General features: G+C 44.0%; 1 protein-coding gene across 1 annotated transcript in view; it reads right to left on the minus strand.

The window, feature by feature from the left end:
- Positions 1-695: 695 nt before the first annotated feature.
- LOC309548058 (plasma membrane calcium-transporting ATPase 4-like) overlaps positions 696-23,771 on the minus strand; it is a gene marked incomplete at both ends in the record, with an annotated part of 1,291,629 nt that continues 1,268,553 nt past the window's right edge. The window contains one exon of the mRNA XM_082248025.1: positions 696-959. Coding sequence (XP_082104151.1) covers positions 696-959 — 264 coding nt within the window. The remainder of the gene's footprint in view (positions 960-23,771) is intronic.

Genomic DNA, 23,771 nt, shown 5'->3' on the forward strand with positions numbered 1-23,771 from the left:
GTCCTACTGGTGGAAGACAAGTGCACTGGGTGCTATGCCTAGATGAAGCAATACGGGAAGGCATATTTTGGTTAGAAATCAGATGCTTTGCTGAACTCACTTTTCAGTGACACTTTCAAGTTACAATCAAAAGATATTAGTTGGGAGACGAACAATCAGGGTATATGGTGTAAGAAGACAACAGGGAAGCTATGTCATCAAGCATTAAAACACACAGGGCAAAAGTGAACACACAAGGAGTCGGAAGGTCAACACATAATTATATGTTTGTGTGAACAGATGTGAAAGCGAATACATGAATTAAGTATGCAGCTGAGAACAACTATGAAAAACCAACATGTGCTTGGCTTTATCACATTTACGTATTACAACATATATCATTTGTCATGATTTTGTAAACATTGCACAATGATCACAAATGAATGCTTCACACACAAAAAAAAGAGAGCTTGGTATAAGGTGAGGTGATGAGTAAACCTTTAGTTTGCAAAATAGTCTGTCCTCATACAACAAAATAATGCATATTATTTGGCTGTATTGACCTAATGTTTGCTGCTACTGCATAATAGTCTTGCACATCTAAAGCAAGTGAAGATGAGTACTGTAGGCATGTTGGTAGTGAAAAATCAGGACAGCAAGGGAAGAAATTACGACCTCTTCTGGATGATCAGCTCAGATGGCAGATATTTTTGGTTTTACATGCTATGCACAGTTTTATCTGGTAACAAAGTGATCTCCACTGGATATGGGTCAGCAGATGAGTTGTTATTGTGGGTATAAGGTTGCTCAAGACTGAGAGATTCTTCACCATCACTGTCACTGTCCATTACTTGGGGTTCAGACCTTGCCTCCTGTGGTGTAAACTCCGGATGGGACATGAATTTATGAATGGCACTGCGAATCTGTGGCTTCTCAAGTCCCTCATACAGGGAACTGCGGAATGCATTAACCACTTTAATCTGGTGCAAAAAATAAATAAATAATAATAATATTATTAAAAAGTAAGTAAAAGACATAACAATCTAATATAAAGGAGATATGAAATAAAATACATGAGTACATTATTATTTTGTGACAAAATAAGAAAGTGACCAAATATGAAATGCTGCTTTCAGAGACAGAGTCTATATTAAACATAATAAAAGAGTATTATTTAGGAGGAACAAAGGTTTTTTTTTTTCAGTAGCATAATAAAGCATTCCCTATTTTATTATACAATTACATCACCTACACAAATATGATCCCAAAATTGTGTACCCAAACATTTATTTATTCATAGACTGACATGGAAAATATATTACATGTTCACAGATTGACATGACATGCCTGCAAAAGGAGATATGTTTGTGATATTGGGAAATATTTTCTAGTATACATCTACTGTATAAGGTGTAAAGTATAAACCTTTCTTAGTTGTGTATTTGTTGAAACAGAGAACAACAGGTGCTTTATCATAACTGCTGTACCTTCAATGTTAGCTAAGGGAAATAAAACAATGTATGAAACAAAAAAGGATGCCATGGCAATCTTCGGTACAAAAGTTAAGGTAAAAATCAAAACTCTTTTTGCATCCCCACTCTCCTGAGTGAATAATGTCTTCTTAGAACAATATAAAAAAAGACACTTTTCTTGCCTTTAATTGAAAATCATTAAAAAAGAACCTTATTTCAATTTGTTGATAGTGTTGTGTAAATAAAAAGAGTGTCACTTCTAGAAAAAGTTCCATTTAGTGTTTACATTCAGAGAATACCTGAATATTCATAAAAATGTATAAAATGACTGCAGTTCACTGATCAAGCAGTAGCAATTATCCACACTTACATTCATTCAAGAAATCAAACCTATAACAGGTGCTTTATCATAACTGCTGTACCTTTTACAGCGCACTACAGTTGTGATCTGCAGCGGGTGTCATTCTTAACCTAATGACACCCCAAACACAGGTTGCAAACTACTATGCCGTGCAATCCGTTTCCTGTGCGTTTTATAAAGTTGTGCATGAACTATGGTTGGTGCAGTCCAGCTGATTTCACATTGTACCAAGAATCACATGTGAATCGCACCGGAATGCAAAGGAATCCTGGACGATTCATGGTGTGAACCAGCCCTGAAACTATTTTGGGTGGGAACAGAATGAATAAATGACTTCATAATTACGTTCACATGGTAAATCTGCTGTTTTCTTTGCTACATCACGGACAGTGGTGCATGCAAAGTTCCTTGGATCCTCCACTAATCTCTTTAGAACCAGGAGGATCAGGATATGATTGCGGGGAGATGTTAACAAACTGGGGCAATCATAAGATTACATTTAGAAATGGTCTGGTAAATGCAAGGGATGTTCAGAATCAGGAACATTATTATGGCTGTCTACAGCTAACCACCCAGACAATTTTTACAATGCACAGGGGTTCTTTACTGTTACAGCAGTAAAAATGTGAAACTCCCTACCCCAGGAAACAGTACTAGCTGAAAGCTGAAAGTGTTGACAACTTCAAAAAACTTTTAGATGTCTTCCCTAGGAATACAGGGTAATGGGAATTGTTAGAGGATAGAAATCACACACACATAGGTTGAAGTGGATGGACCTGCTTCTTTTTACGATCCTATAAACCATGTAACTATGTAAGGCCCCTTTCACACGGAAAGATCAGGTCTGCCTGTCAGTTTTTCCGATGGATCTGATCAGACGCTCTATTCAGCCCTATGGGGCAGCGAATGTCAGCGGTGACATGTCTGTTGACACCCGCTGCTATCCGATCCGATCTTGTCTGTGAAATCCAGATGGATGGTAACCCGATTATCCATTTGTCTGGGGGATGGGATCGGATGAAAAGTTATCACCCACTTTACTGGAACACTTATTAACAAACCATGGATAAAGCCTATATAATGATCATTTTCTCCTACAGTGGTTGTGATAGATCATACAGCTCAATGCATTTCTTGGATTCAAAATATTCCACTTCTTCAGGAGCTAGATGGCCAGTTTGGTCTTAATAGAAGGTGGAAGCCAAAAGTGTCTATTCCCCAGCTTTAAAAGGAAGAAAAACACTCCTTACATACAATATAGAGGCTGATAACATATGAGCCAAATACCTCACAAATGACAGACTTCAAGGCACTCCCAAGAGATTGTTTTACTGAAGTGGAGTCCAATGCAGGATCCAAGGTACCCTGCATGGCCCACTGTCACCTGTTTGGGGTCTCTGTTATACCGCTCTTGTCATTTTATCGGAGATTACTGTGTTTCTTATAGTGCCTAACATCAGTAGTCTGCAAGATTTTGGAGGGGATGTTAAGAGACTATACACAAGACTTTAGTAATGAAAACTGTATTATTAGTAGTAATCAGCATGGATTCATGAAAAATCATTCTTGCCTGACCAATCTATTAACCTTCTACGATGAAGTGAGTTGCCATCTAGATAAAGGAAGGCTTGTGGGTGTGGTGTATCTGGACTTTGCAAAGGCATTTGACACAGTTCCCCACAAACGCTTACTGTACAATCTAAAGTACATAGGTATGGATCATAGGGTGAGTACCTGGATAGAGAGGTGTGGAAAGTGGGGTCCACCAAGGTTCTCTCCTGGGACCAATCCTGTTTAATTTATTCATAAATGATCTAGAGGAGGGGATATCCGGTGCAATCTGAGTATTTGCGGATGATACTAAACTAAGCATGCCAATATCTTCTATGCAGGATGTGGAAACCTTACAAGTGGACCTGAACAAAATAATGGGGTGGGCAACTACACGGCAGATGAGGTTTAATGTTGAAAAATGTAAAGTAATGCACTTGGGCATCAGAAACACGAAAGCAAGCTACTCACTAGGGGGGGAACCTCTGGGTGAATCTAAGATGGAAAAGGACCTGGGGGTACTAGTGGACAACAGGCTTGGCAGTGGCATGCAATGCCAACAAAATACTGGCATGTATAAAAAAAAGAGGATTCACTCCAGAAATAAAGAGATTATTCTCCCACTCTACAAGACTCTGGTCCGGCCACATCTGGAGTATTCCGTCCAGTTCTGGGCACCGGTCCTCAAAAACGATGTGCTGGAACTGGAGAGAGTCCAGAGAAGGGCAACAAAAATAATTAGGGGAATGGAGGACATCAGCTATGAGGAAAGACTACAAGCAATAAGCTTATTCTCTCTGGAGAAGAAACGCTTGAGAGGGGATATGATATCAATGTACAAATACTGTACTGGTGATGACCCTAGCATAAAGCACAAACTTTTCAGAGAAAGGGAATACAATAAGACCACGGCCATGACCATGGCCACTCACTAAAACTAGAGGAAAAACGTTTTAACCTTAAAATACGTAAGGGGTTATTTACTGTCAGAGCAGTAAGGATGTGGAATTCTCTTCCACAAGCAGTAGTATCAGCAGGGAGCATCGATAGTTTCGAAAAACTATTAGATGGGCACCTTAAAGACCACAACATAAAGGGATATACAATGTACGGTTAACAACACACACATCATAGGTTGATGTATTTTTTCAACCTCACAAACTATGTAACCAATAAAGCTACACCGTTTTTACTAAAAAGTAATTGTAATCTTGTTATGGTAAAACCAAAAAGACAGAGCAGTTCATATTTGAGCCCAGAAGTAACCACTGTTTTTAGCCTTTAGCCTGTTTTACCTTAGCTTTTTTGCTCCAAAGAAGCACAAAGTTTTTCATTTTGTGTGAGGGTGCCATTTATAAGCCCAGGTCTCAATACAGGTTTACAGTTAGTCACTTTAACAGGGCGTGCAGCCTTACAACCCACAATGGACATGGACATAGACTATTACTGCATGCCAATGCAATCTGAAGAAAAATATATATCACAGATCAGTGCAGCGCAAATAAAATAAATTAAACAACAATAAAACAATAATTAATGTCCATAAAACAAATATCCAGGAATGACCAGGATGACACCAGCTGTGGAGTAGGATGTGTCCTATAAAAATGTGCTAGTGTAAGGAGTGATTCCAGCCCATCCACCACAGACAAAATCTGCCTCTCACCTCCTTGATTCGACCTATAAGGTCACACAACACTTTCCCATATCAAGGGGTAATGTCTCCAGCTGTCAGCTCCTGATTTTATTCAAGGTATCTTTGTGTAGAAAACATAGAAGGATGGGAACACAAAACAGAATCTAGTGCTCTCTGTAGCAACATGATTTATTAAGTAAAAAAAGATAAAATACCCTTTACAAGTATAGCATTTCCACCAAGTACATGTATTTGGAATTTCAAATGTAAAGGTCCAACCACAAAGATGGTCACGGGTGACATCACATGTTGCTCCTCCCCCCGTACGTGTTACGTCCAAAGGTGGGACTTCGCTGGCAGAATAAGAGCAACACATTCAACCCGATCTTAAGTATCCAGTGCCATAGCAATGAGACGCTAAAACATCTGTCTCACAGAGATGAGTGGCACAGCCACACACCTTACCAACAGGCACAATCTGCCTCGTAATAGAGGCTGTAAATTTGTATGTTTATATGACATTGTAAATGTCGCTAGTGTCTACATATTTTAAATATAAGCAAAACAATGATTTAATTAAATGACAGCGGACTGCTGTAAAATGGATAAACAACAACAAAATAAATTAAAGGGGAGCACAACCCTCCTATAATGAATCATAAATTAAAGGGGAACTCTCCCTCAAATATAATGATATCCACAGTTTTCCACAAATTAGTTAAAAAATGTATTTAAAAAATACGCCTAAAAAAAGTAGAAACCACATATGTAAAAAAAAACCTATATCAGAGATAAAACAGTTAAGATCAAAGTTGATGTTGAAGCCTGCAGGGGTCAAGACCTTTGTCTCATAAATCCAGAAGGACTCCCTGTGGTTTAATTGTCGTATAAAGTTGCCCCCTCTCCAGTGTCTCGAGACCTTCTCGATGCCCCAAAATTTGAGGCCTCTGGGGTTTCGATGAGTACTTAGACCCTTCTTAATATTATTTATATTTTTACCTGTGGGTACATGTAGGGCCCTGGATGTTCTGTCAATATAATGGAGCCCGCAAACACACTCGAGCATATAAACAACACCCTGAGTGGTAAAGGTAATCAAATCACTAATTTTATACTGTTTCTGCATTGTTGAAGACATAAACTCTTTCCGCTTTTTAATATTCCCCTTTGAACTCTTTCACGCCGCAAACCTCCCACATGCATAAAATCGTGTCAAAAAAGCAAAAAGCCTATTACCAGGATTCTTTGGTGGGTCAACAACCCCTGGGGCCAGACTATCTCATAGCGAGGGTGCTATTCTATAAATAAATTGTGGACTTGCTGGAAGTAGTGGGCCGAGTACTCTGTCATGCCCTATGTCTGGTCAAAATTTTCTCAAATTGTTTTATATTGACTGTTGTAATCCAATATCATGCTATACTCACCATTGTTCACATTCCTCGGATTCTGAGTTTCAGCAATAATCGTACCTCTATCAAGAGCCCTAACCCGATAAATCTCACTATCAATATTCAATAGATCATATTTCTTTGTTGGAACCTTTTTGCTAATACCTGAGACTGGGAAAGGTAATCTTCCTTAGATGAACAGTTGTGCCTGAGTCTAAAAAACTGTCCCCTAGGTATGTTGCAAAGCCATATTGTATGATCACAACTGTTCAAGGGTTAAGCTTTCCTGTCGGTGGGCTTATAGTGATTGCGGGTCCTAAATCTATCTCCCTCTTTAAAAATCTCTAGGTCCAAGAAGATCATTTGACACATATCTATATTCTAAGTGAGATTGATATTTTTATTATCATTCAATCTGTTGGTAAATACCTCGAGGCTAGCCATATCTCCTTCCCAAATCATAATCAGATCATCTGCGGTGGTCGATCTTTAAACACTCCTTCTTCCTCCCAGTGGGCCATAAAAAGATTGGCCACATTGGGGGCAAAGAGGCCGCCGATCGCCACTCCCCTGGTCTGCAGGAAGTAAAGATGACCATACCAAAAATAATTTTTCAATAGGCAAAAATTTGAGACTATTAAGTAGAAACTTTGTGTTTTCTAGGCAATTCAGAATCTGCCAATGCCCATTTGACTGATACCAAAGCATTCTCATGGCCAATAATAGTGTATACCGGCCAACATCAGCCTTTACCAGAATGCTGGAGGGGTGCTGGTCAATGCTTCTAGAATTTGAATAATATGTTTGGTATCTTTGAGATAAGCATCCATATTGATAACTAAAGGTTGATTATTTTCTCCAATGTACTGACCCAACCTAGTAGTAACAGAATCTTTTACAGAACAGAATTGGCTGACCAGGAGGTTGGTCTATACTTTTATGTATTTTAGGCAAAACATATATAATGGGGGTTATGCAAAACAACAGGTCAATGTATATAGCCTCTTTGTGATTCTTGCCCTTCCAACCAAAGATTGCAGCTCATCTTTAAATTTCAACATAGGATCACTCGCTAATACCTGAAAAGTATCGCGATCACCCACTAAGCGGCTCATTTCCTCCTGGTAGTAAGATCTATTGAGCACCACTAATCCTCCCCCTTTATCCCCCGACCGAATTACTATATATTTCTATTTCTCCAATGAAAAAATACCTCTCCTAATATGCTGGAAATCTTAACTTTTTTAAGAGAATCTAAATCACTACAGACCATGTTTTTAAAAAATTTGAAATGTCTGTTATCCAATCCTGGAGCAATTATGCTTGAGTGTGAGTGGGCTCCAGTATATTGGCAGAACATCCAGTATACCTGTACGCATAGGTGAACATATAAATAATATTAAACAAAAGAAATATATCTGCGCTTGGTGATAAATAAAAATGTGAAAACTAGGCTACAAGCACCAATGGATAGGACTGTAACCCATAAAGATTACATAAACAAAGGAAGGGTGCAGCGCCAAAGAACAATAACAACAGTCCAATATGAATGTTCTTAGAGAGAGAGGATTAGGGATGAACCCCACACCAGGTGCTGTGATGGATGAGAGAAACACTTCACCACTGTGCTCTGATTAAATTGGCTGGTTACCGGAAGCATTTGACCCTCAGGTTGTAGAGTTGTCAAATGGGCATGTAATATATGGATCTTGGCCAGCCACATCAGGAACGATGATCAGGCTAAGTCAAGCTCCTTCTCCCAGTGCCAGACGATCAAGTACAGACCAATGGACAAGCAGACCTCCAAAAATAAAGAAACTCGAATGGTATATTCGTTCAAAACATTTATTAAGAATAAAACTTCATAACACTCACATGCAAGCAGATCAATACAGGCATCAGAGGTGTACAAAGATGGCCGCGGTGTAGCGTGCTTGCCTCATATCCATGTGACTTATGTGTTTCGTCATCATTTCTTCCTTTGTTTGTTATCTTTATGTGTTACAGTTATATCCATCGGTGCTAGCAGCCTGATTTTCACATTTCTATTTATCACCAAGCGCAGATAAATTTCTTTTGTTTATTGTATCTATGATTGTTTGATTATTTGCGGCTGTCATGGTCTTACCTTCTTGCTGTTCTCCTTCGTTTGACATGTGCTGGCGGCCATCTTGGTTTCTGGGTTTCTTGTAGCCTCCCACCCTGCGGCTCCTCCTTCCCACTGGGAGGAGCTGGATGCCTAGCTCATATATATAGGAGGTCTGTGGCTTCAGTTCCTTGCTTGGTCCTCCTGTGTTCACATGCTTCTAAGACTGCTGCTGCTTCTGGTCCCTGATCCTGGCTTCGTCTGACTACCCTGCTGGTTCCTGATCCTGGCTTCGTCTGACTACCCTGCTGGTTCCTGATCCTGGCTTCGTCTGACTACCCTGCTGGTTCCTGTTCCTGGCTTCGTCTGACTACCCTGCTGGTTCCTGATTCCGGCTTCGTCTGACTACCCTCCTGGTTCCTGACCTCTGGCTTCGCAAGGACTCTGCCTCGGTTTCGCCATCCGTTTGGACTTTTGCTTTACAGCTTGATTTTCAATAAAGCCTTCTTATTTTCACTTATCTGTTGTTGTACGTCTGGTTCATGGTTCCGTGACATTAGGACCAAGCCATGAATTCTGACGGTACAGGGCCATCCTCGCTACCCACGCTGGTTGCCAGACTTGATCAGCAGGATCACCTGTTGGGTCGGTTCGCCGTGGCGTTGCAAACCCTGCTTGAACGCACGGCTCATTTCGCTCCCGTTGCCGATGGGTCGGTTGTCGCTCCTGGGCCCGCTCCTACTGCCGCTCCGGTTGTTGCGCCAGAGTCTACCCCGACACCTGTTGTTGCGCCTGCGGTGTTTCGGGGTATGACCGGTTCTGCCCCCCTTCCACAGCGCTTTGGGGGAGAGCCAACTCAGTGCCGAGGTTTCCTTAACCAGGTGGGGATTTATTTCGAGTTGCTGCCACATGCCTTTCCTACTGAGAGATCAAAGGTGGGCTTCTTAATTTCGCTGCTCTCGGACAAGGCCTTGGCCTGGGCCAGCCCTTTATGGGAGAACAACAATCCGGTGGTTGCCGAGTTTTCCGGTTTTGTTGCTTCTCTTCAGAGGGTATTCGATGTGCCGGCTCGTGCTGCCTCTGCTGCGAAGCTCCTTATGTCCATCAGACAGGGTTCACCATCCGTAGCTGAATACGCCATTGAGTTTCGTACCCTGGCAGCAGAGGTGGGCTGGAATAATGAGGCTCTGGTCGCTGCTTTCTCTCATGGTCTCTCGGATGCCTTGAAGGATGAGGTTGCAGCTAAGGACCTACCAGTGGAGCTCGAGTCTCTTATTTCTTTCTTGATTTTGATTGACACCAGACTCAGGGAGAGACCTTCCTTTAAGGAGAGTCTGCGGAGGCCTCCTAACAGATTGGCGCCTACCTTTACTGTCCCACCCGTGCCTCCCTCTCCTCCCACGCCTCCTGGGGATGACTTGGCTGGGGGTGAACCCATGCAGCTGGGCTTTGCTCGCCTGTCCGAGGGGGAGAGGGTACTCCGAAGACGCGAGGGTCGATGCATGTACTGTGGTCTCAGTGGGCATTTTCGGTTGGCATGTCCGAACCGTCCGGGAAACGCTCGCACCTGAGATCCTGTCGGGGGAAGATCTTGGGTGGAGTCTCCTCGTCCCCGGTTTCCCGTGTTGACAAACCACTGATCACTGTTGTCCTCTCCTGGGTCGGGGGCTCAGTGATGACCCAGGCGTTGGTGGACTCTGGTGCTGGTGGTTTGTTCATTGATAGTGTGTTCGCTGCCACCAATTCCATTCCTCTGCAGGCCCGAGGTTCTCCACTGGCTCTTGAGGCGATAGACTGCAGACCCCTTCTGCCGCCACACGTGACTCATGAGACCCTTCCAGTGGGGATAGCCATTGGTGCCGTTCACAGAGAGTCGGTCTGCTTCCAGGTTATTTCGTCTCCACACTACTCGGTGGTCTTGGGGTACCCCTGGCTCCAGAAGCATAATCCGACTTTCGATTGGAGATCGGCCGAGATCCTCTCATGGTCACCGCAGTGTGGGGCTAGTTGCATCCATGGGCCTGTCAAGTTGCTGTGTACTTCCTCGGACCCTCTGTTGCCTCCTGAATACGAGGAGTACCGGGATGTATTCGATAAGGTGCGCGCGGTTGCCCTACCTCCGCACCGCCCATACGATTGTGCCATCGAATTACAACCTGGTGCCGTTCCTCCTCGTGGCAAGGTCTATCCACTGTCGGTAGCGGAGAATGAGGCCATGGAGGAGTACGTGAAGGAGGCGCTTTCACGCGGACACATTCGCAAATCCTCGTCCCCGGCAGGGGCTGGATTTTTCTTTGTGAAAAAGAAGGGCGGTGAGTTGAGGCCTTGCATCGATTACAGGGGTCTCAATCGCATCACGATCAAGAACGCTTACCCGATACCCTTGATTTCCGAGCTGTTCGATCGCCTTAAAGGGGCCACGGTCTTTACCAAACTCGACCTGAGGGCGGCATATAACCTCGTAAGGATCAAGGCGGGCGATGAGTGGAAGACCGCGTTTAACACCAGGACCGGTCATTATGAATCCTTGGTTATGCCCTTTGGGTTGTGCAATGCGCCCGCAGTCTTTCAGGAATTCATTAACGATGTTTTCCGTGACCTGTTGCAGCAGTGTGTGGTGGTCTATTTGGATGACATCTTGGTATATTCTGAATCCATGGAGACCCACATTCTGGATGTCAGACGAGTGTTGCAACGGTTACGAGAGAACAAGCTGTTCGGTAAGCTTGAGAAATGCGAATTTCACCGATCCCAGGTAACCTTCTTAGGTTACATCATTTCCGCTGAGGGGTTCTCCATGGATCCTGAGAAGGTTTCGGCTGTCTTACAGTGGCCCCAGCCCAGTGGTCTTCGCTCCCTGCAGTGCTTTTTGGGCTTCGCCAATTATTATCGAAAGTTCATCAGGGACTTTTCCATGCTAGCCAAGCCTCTCACGGATCTGACCAGGAAGGGCAGTAATTCCCAGGTCTGGCCGCTCGAGGCCATCCGAGCTTTTGAGGCTCTAAAGTCCGCCTTTGTGTCGGCTCCGATTCTGTCGCATCCCAACCCTGGGTTGCCCTTTGTCCTCGAGGTGGACGCGTCTGAGACGGGAGTAGGCGCCCTTCTGTCTCAGCGTAGAACACCAGAGGGTCCTCTGCTTCCTTGTGGGTTTTACTCCCGGAAACTGTCTTCCGCGGAGTGCAACTATCAGATTGGTGACAGGGAGTTATTGGCCATCGTGCAGGCCCTTAAAGAATGGAGGCACTTGCTCGAGGGTTCGGTGGTTCAGGTCCTCATCCTGACGGACCACAAGAATCTGACCTACCTTTCTGAGGCCAAGAGATTGACACCACGTCAGGCCAGATGGGCTCTGTTCTTGTCACGTTTTAATTACGTGGTCTCCTACCTACCCGGTTCCAAGAACATCAGGGCGGATGCCTTATCATGGCAGTACTCCGACCTGTCCAGGGAGGAGTCGATTCCGACTTCGGTCATACCTCCGAATCAGATCCTGGCCGCCATTCGCACCAGCCTGACCTCTCCCCTGGGTGAGCAGATTTTGGCGGCTCAATCTGGTGCTCCCTCTGGGAGACCCAACGGCAGATGTTTTGTGCCTGAGGAGTTGCGCACTCGGTTGTTGCGAACCTACCATAACTCCAAGACCGCGGGGCATCCTGGAAAGAATCAGCTGTCCTGGGCTGTTTCACGTCTGTTCTGGTGGCCTTCCCTACATTCCGACATCGCCGCATATGTAGCGGCATGCTCCGTTTGTGCTCAGAGTAAGTCCCCTCGGCACCTTCCGTTGGGCCTTCTGCAACCCATAGCCACCGGGGAGCGCCCATGGTCACACCTGGGGATGGATTTCATTGTGGACCTCCCTGCATCCCGAGGCCATACGGTCATTCTCATGATTGTGGATCGATTTTCCAAAATGTGCCACTGTGTTCCTCTCAAGAAGTTACCCTCTGCACAGGAGTTGGCCACGATTTTTGCCAGGGAGGTCTTCCGGTTGCACGGTTTGCCCAAGGAGATTGTGTCGGATCGGGGGAGTCAGTTTGTGTCCAGGTTCTGGCGCGCCTTTTGCTCCCAGTTAGGGATTCATCTCTCCTTCTCCTCGGCCTACCACCCTCAGTCCAATGGGGCCGCAGAACGATCCAATCAGGCCTTGGAGCAATTCCTTCGTTGCTATGTCTCCGATCACCAAGACAATTGGATTGACCTCCTGCCTTGGGCTGAGTTTGCCAGGAACACGGCGGTGAACTCTTCCTCTGGGACGTCTCCCTTCATGCCCCCCCACATACACCTGTACTCAATCAGTGTCCACCATCAAATGGATATAGGAGGAGTCCCCTGTAGTGCATTTGCACATTTTTCCCAGCAAGGAGTGTTGTCTCCAAGGGTTAGAAGGGCTGGATTCATCTCTTTTTCATGGATAGTGTAGGACCCACTGATAATGGGGTACTTTGACGCAGTAGTGGGCTTGAGCACGATATGGCCATATGGTGGGACCAAACCCCCATTTTTATTTATGGACTCTCTTCAGATTTGGTAGTAATTTCTTTTGCATTTGCGCGCTTTTCTTTTTTAATATACATGTCTTTTGGTTCATAGCTGCAGCAGCTTTGGAAATACATGGGTATGCTCCCCCAAATTTTTTGCCTGTTTATTATGTATTCGGTCTGACCAGACTATCGAGGTTGAGCAGCCCTCCCCACCCCCCACATACACCTGTACTCAATCAGTGTCCACCATCAAATGGATATAGGAGGAGTCCCCTGTAGTGCATTTGCACATTTTTCCCAGCAAGGAGTGTTGTCTCCAAGGGTTAGAAGGGCTGGATTCATCTCTTTTTCATGGATAGTGTAGGACCCACTGATAATGGGGTACTTTGACGCAGTAGTGGGCTTGAGCACGATATGGCCATATGGTGGGACCAAACCCCCATTTTTATTTATGGACTCTCTTCAGATTTGGTAGTAATTTCTTTTGCATTTGCGCGCTTTTCTTTTTTAATATACATGTCTTTTGGTTCATAGCTGCAGCAGCTTTGGAAATACATGGGTATGCTCCCCCAAATTTTTTGCCTGTTTATTATGTATTCGGTCTGACCAGACTATCGAGGTTGAGCAGCCCTCCCCACCCCCCACATACACCTGTACTCAATCAGTGTCCACCATCAAATGGATATAGGAGGAGTCCCCTGTAGTGCATTTGCACATTTTTCCCAGCAAGGAGTGTTGTCTCCAAGGGTTAGAAGGGCTGGATTCATCTCTTTTTCATGGATAGTGTAGGACCCACTGATAATGGGGTACTTTGACGCAGTAGTGGGCTTGAGCACGATATGGCCATATGGTGGGACCAAACCCCCATTTTTATTTATGGACTCTCTTCAGATTTGGTAGTAATTTCTTTTGCATTTGCGCGCTTTTCTTTTTTAATATACATGTCTTTTGGTTCATAGCTGCAGCAGCTTTGGAAATACATGGGTATGCTCCCCCAAATTTTTTGCCTGTTTATTATGTATTCGGTCTGACCAGACTATCGAGGTTGAGCAGCCCTCCCCACCCCCCACATACACCTGTACTCAATCAGTGTCCACCATCAAATGGATATAGGAGGAGTCCCCTGTAGTGCATTTGCACATTTTTCCCAGCAAGGAGTGTTGTCTCCAAGGGTTAGAAGGGCTGGATTCATCTCTTTTTCATGGATAGTGTAGGACCCACTGATAATGGGGTACTTTGACGCAGTAGTGGGCTTGAGCACGATATGGCCATATGGTGGGACCAAACCCCCATTTTTATTTATGGACTCTCTTCAGATTTGGTAGTAATTTCTTTTGCATTTGCGCGCTTTTCTTTTTTAATATACATGTCTTTTGGTTCATAGCTGCAGCAGCTTTGGAAATACATGGGTATGCTCCCCCAAATTTTTTGCCTGTTTATTATGTATTCGGTCTGACCAGACTATCGAGGTTGAGCAGCCCTCCCCACCCCCCACATACACCTGTACTCAATCAGTGTCCACCATCAAATGGATATAGGAGGAGTCCCCTGTAGTGCATTTGCACATTTTTCCCAGCAAGGAGTGTTGTCTCCAAGGGTTAGAAGGGCTGGATTCATCTCTTTTTCATGGATAGTGTAGGACCCACTGATAATGGGGTACTTTGACGCAGTAGTGGGCTTGAGCACGATATGGCCATATGGTGGGACCAAACCCCCATTTTTATTTATGGACTCTCTTCAGATTTGGTAGTAATTTCTTTTGCATTTGCGCGCTTTTCTTTTTTAATATACATGTCTTTTGGTTCATAGCTGCAGCAGCTTTGGAAATACATGGGTATGCTCCCCCAAATTTTTTGCCTGTTTATTATGTATTCGGTCTGACCAGACTATCGAGGTTGAGCAGCCCTCCCCACCCCCCACATACACCTGTACTCAATCAGTGTCCACCATCAAATGGATATAGGAGGAGTCCCCTGTAGTGCATTTGCACATTTTTCCCAGCAAGGAGTGTTGTCTCCAAGGGTTAGAAGGGCTGGATTCATCTCTTTTTCATGGATAGTGTAGGACCCACTGATAATGGGGTACTTTGACGCAGTAGTGGGCTTGAGCACGATATGGCCATATGGTGGGACCAAACCCCCATTTTTATTTATGGACTCTCTTCAGATTTGGTAGTAATTTCTTTTGCATTTGCGCGCTTTTCTTTTTTAATATACATGTCTTTTGGTTCATAGCTGCAGCAGCTTTGGAAATACATGGGTATGCTCCCCCAAATTTTTTGCCTGTCTCCCTTCATGGCCAATTATGGGTTCCAACCTGCCGTGTTACCGGAGGTATTCTCTCCCCAGGATATTCCGGCTGTGGAGGATCACCTTTCCGTCCTACGTGCTTCTTGGGTACAGATCCAGAAGTCCCTTGAGGTCTCTGCGCAGCGCCAGAGACTCCAGGCTGATCGCAGACGAGCGCCTGCTCCTTTCTACCAGGTCGGAGACCGTGTATGGTTGTCCACCCGCAACCTCAACCTTCGAGTGCCCACTCCCAAGCTGGCGCCTCGCTTTGTTGGTCCCTTCCGAGTGCTTCGCAGGGTAAACCCGGTAGCCTATGCCCTTGCGCTTCCTCCTGGCATGCGGATCTCCAACGTGTTTCATGTCTCCCTGTTGAAGCCACTGGTGTGTAATCGTTTCACTTCCTCGGTTCCTCGGCCTCGTCCGGTCCAAGTGGGCAATCGTGAGGAGTATGAGGTGAGCAATATCCTGGACTCACGCCTGGTCCGCAGTCGGGTGCAGTTTTTGGTTCATTGGCGTGGTTATGGTCCAGAGGAGCGTTCCTGGGTTCCCTCCGCAGATGTCCATGCTCCTGCCTTGCTCCGAGCCTTCCATGCACGCTTCCCTCAGAAACCGTTCTTTACTCCGCGGAGGAGGGGCCCTTGAGGGGGAGGTACTGTCATGGTCTTACCTTCTTGCTGTTCTCCTTCGTTTGACATGTGCTGGCGGCCATCTTGGTTTATGGGTTTCTTGTAGCCTCCCACCCTGCGGCTCCTCCTTCCCACTGGGAGGAGCTGGATGCCTAGCTCATATATATAGGAGGTCTGTGGCTTCAGTTCCTTGCTTGGTCCTCCTGTGTTCACATGCTTCTAAGACTGCTGCTGCTTCTGGTCCCTGATCCTGGCTTCGTCTGACTACCCTGCTGGTTCCTGATCCTGGCTTCGTCTGACTACCCTGCTGGTTCCTGATCCTGGCTTCGTCTGACTACCCTGCTGGTTCCTGTTCCTGGCTTCGTCTGACTACCCTGCTGGTTCCTGATTCCGGCTTCGTCTGACTACCCTCCTGGTTCCTGACCTCTGGCTTCGCAAGGACTCTGCCTCGGTTTCGCCATCCGTTTGGACTTTTGCTTTACAGCTTGATTTTCAATAAAGCCTTCTTATTTTCACTTATCTGTTGTTGTACGTCTGGTTCATGGTTCCGTGACAGCGGCTGGTTTTTATTAACTCATTTTTATTAGTATGGATATTTTCTCCTTTAGAGCAGGTCTTACTACCAATTTTAAAGATGCCTTTGAGGGTTTGGGTGAACCAGCTAACTCTGATTTAGGGGGCATGTTTGTCAGACTCAAAAATATCATGATTTCTGAGATTCATAAAAATTGGGACATTGCTATACTGGAGAAATATTTGGAGGAGAGTATGGTGCCTCACTGTTTAAGAAGATGAAAAAGATCTGATTTTATGGTTCACATTTTTAATGATGCAGGTTTGAACATGCTCAGATTTTTAATTACACATAAGAGACATAAACTCAATAGATTGGATGATGAAATTAATACCCTTAAATCCCAGTTATCTCCTTTTTTACATTAATCGGAATTTAGGACCAAATCGGATGACCTTAAAAAAAGTCTTGGAAAAAGAGGAATCAGACCAAAAAGCAAAAAAACTGAAAAAATATCTCAGGGATGTGGGTGATTATAAGACCAATTTAGTATTTAAGTGGCAAAAGTAAAAAGAGGAAGAAAGAGGGGGTGGGGGAATTAACCCTTTCTTGTGTATAGAGAATTGTGCGCAGGATCTGTGATCAAAATAAAGCTGCTACCTTAGAACCAATTGGGGATAAACTTGTGTATAAAAATCAGGTGCGCTAAATTAGTTTGTGTCACAGGTCAGAGGTGGAATTGACACTATATGGAGCGTCACTCACACCTCTGGGGTGTGTGCCGGGTTTATTATACAGTGAAACTGTATATCTACTGTAGATGGATGTGCATCAAAGTACAAAAAATATCTGTGTTGGGTGATGATCAGCACTCTACTTAACAAATAACAGTGCAAGTTTGGGTATGGGTGTCCACAACCACATATGCAAATGATAAATCATCCAAAACAAACAAAAAGGGCAAAAACCCTCAACGGGGTTGTGATGGATCAACAAACATAAATACAGGTGACAAATAAAAAGTCTGTGAGTAAATGAAGAAAGCAATAACCCTCAACGGGGCTATGGCACTCAATTCAAAGGGATAACACCACTGTGAAATGTGTAGGGAAAGGGGAAGTGTCTCTAGTCCCAATTGAATTCCCACAGGGATGTGGAGAGATCCTAGGGAAGAATCCTCTTGAGACTGTCAGGTGCAGAAAGATCCGACCACCTTAGTGGAGACTAGCCCCTTACCAGAATGGAGAAGATATGAGAGCGTTCGTATCAGCTCAGGTATGAAATGGATGCTCAGGAGAGGGAGTGGAGTCACTCAGATAGGGGGAGTTCAGCCTCTTACCAGATCTTGAGAAGAGGACAGGCGCCACTGTAGTAAGCCAAAATTATTTATTGCACAAAGTTTACATAATAACTTACACTGTAGTAAGCTTCAGTCCGTGTATCAGCGTATCCAGCCGCACGATCCGGCCGTCCACCGGCCCGGAGGTGACGTCACAGGAAGCTGGTCCGGAGAACTGGTAACACCGGAAGCCGCAATGGAACGCAGGCTCCCAGAATTGACGCAACGTGTTTCGGAGCATGCGCACTCGGCTCCTTTCTCAAGCGTAAGAGACTGCCACCTGGAGTCAGGTTTAAATACGGCAGCCTTCAATCAATTATCATGGAAATCAGGACAAGGGGCGACGCAATACTCTGCGGGACCAGCTGCATAGCCAGCCCACCGGAGAGTACGCACAATAACAATAGAATATTGGGACTGGGGCTTATTTGGTGTACAGTACAACAATTATCAACAAACAATATTACACTACTAACATATTATAGCATATACGTGATCCAAGACAGACGCACGTTGACATAGCTTTACCTAAGATATATAACTAAAATAAAAAATGGGGGGAAGGGGGAAAAAAAGGAATAAAAATATATACATGTATATATCCACATATGAATATGAGGAATACACACATATATATAAGGAATAAAAGAAAAAAAGGGGAGAGAACTGAAAAAGAAAAACGAACTACCTCATGACAATAGTTATGGGCTCATGAATAGATTCACGGATCATACCATATGCTCACAAAGAGAGCTCGTTTTCTTACGATCCATGGAGAATTAAAACATTATAAGAAACACCTTAAAGGGAACTTATTATATAATTATAAACGTAAATGTGTAGGATGGCTGTGAGAAATCACCTACACCCGATTTGCTTAAAGAAAGACAAAATTTAAAAACTTATCAATATTAAAATAGTACATACATGTATATATGTACCATATGATACATATATAAAAGGTGACTAGGGGAAAGATAAGGGGAGGGGGGAATGGGGAAAGGGACAAAGAATGGACATGGTTAAGAATACACTGACTCATAAGATCGTATTAATGTCTAGCTCCTCATTCAGTCCCCCGGGCGAAAGGACGTTCAGGGCGTATATCCAGTAGGTTTCCCTACTGCACAAACGCCTGAACCTCTCGGCCTCAGAGGGACCTTTAGGAATAGCCTCAATCACCCAGACATATAATCCCTCAGTGGATTTATCATGGTGATGGAGAAAGTGTCTGGGGACGCTATGGTGATCTTTGCCCTCCTGGATATAGCGTCGGTGCTGACCAAAACGTGCTCTAAGGGTCCATATGGTCCTGCCAACATAGTGCAGGCCACACGGACATACCAGACAGTATACCACAAATTCCGACGAACAAGTATGGAATTCATTAATTCCATACCTATTGCCCACAATCACAAAATCCTTCTGTCCATGCTTCACGTATTGGCATGTCAGACATTGTATTTTACGACACTGATACATGCCAATAACGTTGAAGAAGGTTAAGGAAGGGGAAGCATGTTTTTTAGATTTTAACTTGCTAGGTGCGATTTTTGTTTTTATGTTAGGGGCCTTTCTGTATGAAAAACGGGGTTTTTCAGAAAGTACTGTTTTCAAGTGGGGATCTTGGAGCAGAAGTGGCCAATGTTTTTTGACCACCCGCTCCATCTGTCGGTGGTGATTGTGGAATTGAGTTGTGAATCTCATCTGTGAGCCTTCAGCTCCAGTTTTTTCACGCTTAGCAGTCTGTGGTGCTATATATTGAGAGAACGCCTGCTCTACAATGGTGTCTGGGTACCCTTTTTCCAGGAATTTTTGTTTAAGGGCTGTACCTTGTATTTCGTAGTCCGAAGTCTTAGTGCAATTGTGTCAAAGTCTACAGAATTGACTCTTCGGAATATTGTCTAGCCAACGAGGATGGTGACAACTCTGATAATGCAACAAGGAATTACCTGCAGTCGGTTTTATATAATTTTTGGCCAATATGTGCTGGTTGTCATGGTGGAGATCCAGGTCAAGAAAAGCCAAATGGTCAGGGTCGACCACAGAAGTGAACCTTAATCCCATTTGGTTGTTGTTACAATGGGAAACAAAGTTTGAAACCTCTGCAGCCTCTCCATCCCAAATAATGACGATATCATCAATAGATCGTCCAAAAAACACTATATGGGGAGTGTACGGATTATTATTAAGCACATATCGGGTTTCCCAGTGTCATATAGTAAGATTCGCATACGATGGAGCGAAATTGGCTCCCATCGCTGTGCCCGTAGTTTGTAAATAATAGTCATCATTGAACAAAAAATAATTATGTGAAAGACAAAATAAAATGGCTTGCATAATGAAATCAGCCTGTTTAGGGTGGATAGTATCGTCCTGGCTGAGATAGAACTCTAGAGCCCTCATGCCAACTGCATGTGGGATAGATGTGTACAGGGATTGCACATCTAACGAAACCCACAAATATGTTGGTTCTCAAGTGTACGGTGTAAGGAGCTCTAATAAATGTATACCGTCCCTGATGTAAGAGGGAAGCTCTTGGACTATGGGCTGAAGGAATATATCTATATACTGCGAGAAGCCACTAGTAATACTATCCATCGCAGCAACAATAGGCCTACCCGGAGGATTCGTTGTGCACTTATGCACCTTTGGTAGGTGGTAAAAGTATGGGGTATGGAAATAGTCCCTAAAAAGAAAGGACATCTCGGTCTTAGAGATGATTCCATTCCTCAAGGCCGTAATGGCTAAGAGGTTCGCCTCTGCCATATATTCGGGTAATGGGTCTTTTTTAAGTTTCATGTATGTATTGCTATCGGATAGTAACCGATTAGCCTCATTCACATAATCATTTTTATTCTGAATAACGATACTCCCACCTTTGTCGGCAGGCTTGATGACAATATTGGTGTTGGACATTAATGTTTTTAGGGCCATGTTTTCCACCTTACTTAGATTACAACCATATTTACCATTATTACTAGTCTTAGCTTTTTTGCACATGTCCAACAGGTCCGAATATACGATGCGATAAAAGGTTTCTATACAAGGACCTTTTGAGTGTGTCGGATAGAAGTTGGATTTGGGTTTTAAATGCGTGTGCCTCATGGGGGGAGAACTGAGAAGATGCTGGGTGAATAAAAATTCCTCCTCATCAATCTCATTCTGTTCCTCACAAGATGCATTCCCCTCTATGTACAGCTCTTCCAACATGGCCAAAGCCACTTCAGTGTCTACACTGGATGGCTGGCCTGATGACTGAGCGCCCGAGACACACTCAGTATCGTTGTGAAGAGACACCTTCGATGATTTTAAGGAAAAATGTCTCTTCAACGTGAGGTTGCGAATAAACTTGTTCAAATCCTTAAATATTTGGAACGGATTGGGTTTGATGGTAGGGGCGAAGGTAAGGCCACGACTAAGTATAGCCAGATCCTCAATGGTAAGTTCACATGTAGATAAATTGAAAATCTTCACTGTTGACATCTTATTTTCCTGACTCGGGCATTTTGATCTGTTTCCTCTTCCCCTATGTCCTCTGCACCTAATTTTCTTTTCTTTAGCCGTTTGGGAAGAGGTCCTGACACTAAAAAAGGAACCGCAGTGTTGGTTGTAGATATTGCAGAGGGACACTCTACAGACGAGTGACTAGAGGAAGGGGCTAGAGACATAGGTAGTGGTATATGTATAGGGGTATCCTGATCAGCTGAAGCAACTGGGGTGGGGGTATTGTTATGTATACTGGTACCTGCCGGGACACTGAGACAGTTATCTAGAGGTTGGGACTGCATTACACTAGATACTGAACATGTTTTCTTAGAAGAGGGAGGGAACCCTCCAGGGGATCCTGATGTATTTATATCAGTTTTTGGTTTGGAGTTACTAGGTTTTTTGGGGGGATAACTTTTTTTACTATTGGTGGTATTCTTGTTATTAGTCACACTATTGGTAGGTACAGCATCGGTACCCCTATTCTCAGGTGGCGGACAAACCTTGGGTTTTATATGTTTGGGATGGGCAGGGTAACCTATATCTGCCCTCTTGGCAAACATATGAGGTAAATGGCGTGGAGGAGGTGGGCAGTGCATAGTTAAAAGTGAAGGGAGGGCGGAGCGGGACAAGGAGGGGGAAGGGGAAGTGGGATCAATCGAATTAGCAGAATAATCGGTACATTTTTTCTTATTTTTATGTTTATTGTTCCAGGAGAAAACAATATTACTATTGTAATCGTCCAAATCACGCCGAAATTTTCCCAGTTTAGTACAGACTAGGTGGTCTTCATTCCTTTTTGTGTTTTGTTTTAGGGTACAAAGCCATCTACTTGGTAATTTAGTGGTAAGATCCATAATCTCGTTGCTCAGGATCTGTATTTTGTGGACCATTTGATCATATTTGGCAGTTCTCGTTACATAATTATTTTTATCCATTTATTTGTACAAAACACGGAGATGGCTTGCCATTCCTTAGTATGTGGGGTATCTAAGAAGGAGCACTCCTTCATAATCCTTAGTCCCCTAGGGGTAATATTGGCTACTAGATATTGATCCAAAAAGAACCGATCCCACCAATGGTTGTTGGCAGCATCGATAGCTTTCTCCAATCTCCTAAAGGATGCACATAATTTGTGGTAATGTTCATGAACAAATTTGTCTATAGGGATAAAAAGTGAACCTGGAAAGACAGTGTATAATTGGTCCAAAACATTGTATTTGTGGAACTCCACACTATTAAGAAGTTCCATAATGAGATGGATTCTCACAAGGGAAAATGCAAAACAAAGGGGAGAGGGGGGGGGGTGGATAAAACAGTATGTCAATATTAAAAATGTAAAAGTTTATGAATCACATAAAAGAACCGTTAAAATATATATGTCAGCATAGCATCTGTCAAGGAGAACGCTTACAAGAAACAAATCATCAATTAAAAGAAACAATAAAAATTATATTAAAAAGAGCTGGACAATGTATAAATGTTAACACGTAACATATGCTAATGCAATATAGCGACAGTTCTTCCTGGAAAGAGCAGCACCAACCTTCGTAGTTAAAGCAATGTTCAAAGAAAATGGGTGTTGGGCGCTTCCGACCAAGCAAGAGGAGAGAGAGTTCACCGCTGTAAGAGGGATGCAGGGGATGTCTCCAGAGTCTTGTTAGGAACTGTCCCAAATGGCTGAGTACTAGGCAGCACTGGCGAGAGTAACTCCGAGGAATCCGCTAGTAGAAGTGAGAAGAGGACAGGCGCCACTGTAGTAAGCCAAAATTATTTATTGCACAAAGTTTACATAATAAACCCGATATGTGCTTAATAATAATCCGTACACTCCCCATATAGTGTTTTTTGGACGATCTATTGATGATATCGTCATTATTTGGGATGGAGAGGCTGCAGAGGTTTCAAACTTTGTTTCCCATTGTAACAACAACCAAATGGGATTAAGGTTCACTTCTGTGGTCGACCCTGACCATTTGGCTTTTCTTGACCTGGATCTCCACCATGACAACCAGCACATATTGGCCAAAAATTATATAAAACCGACTGCAGGTAATTCCTTGTTGCATTATCAGAGTTGTCACCATCCTCGTGTAATGTTCTGGTACCTCTGGTACCCTTGTTCCATATTTCTCCTTTGCTAAATGCGTCCCATCTTGTGTAACAAGAGACGCATATACCTTTAAGACCGGATGACATAATTGCCGAGCGCCGCTATGAGCGGCTATTTCAATCGCCGGCTTTCTCTCACTCATCGCTCGTTCAACCACCATGGTTGGAGCGTCCCGCTCTCTGAAGTCAGCATGCCAGATCTACACGTTCCTGTATCTCGCTACCTGAGCCTGTTTTCGGATCCTGTGTCTCGCCACTAGATCACCCCTGGCATGCTGTTTTCACCTTCACCACATGTTCACCGCACCTTCTCCTGTGAAGTCGGAGCTGCTGACATTTCCTTTGCTGAACTGACGCCGGAACCTCGCCGCTGATCCGTATCTCGCTACGGGATCACCTCTCTATCTATGGACATTGTTACTACTAACCTATCTAAGTGATAAGTACCC

Source organism: Pelophylax lessonae (assembly GCF_965119305.1).
Source record: "Pelophylax lessonae genome assembly, chromosome: 2".
NCBI classification, from domain to species: Eukaryota; Metazoa; Chordata; class Amphibia; order Anura; family Ranidae; genus Pelophylax; species Pelophylax lessonae.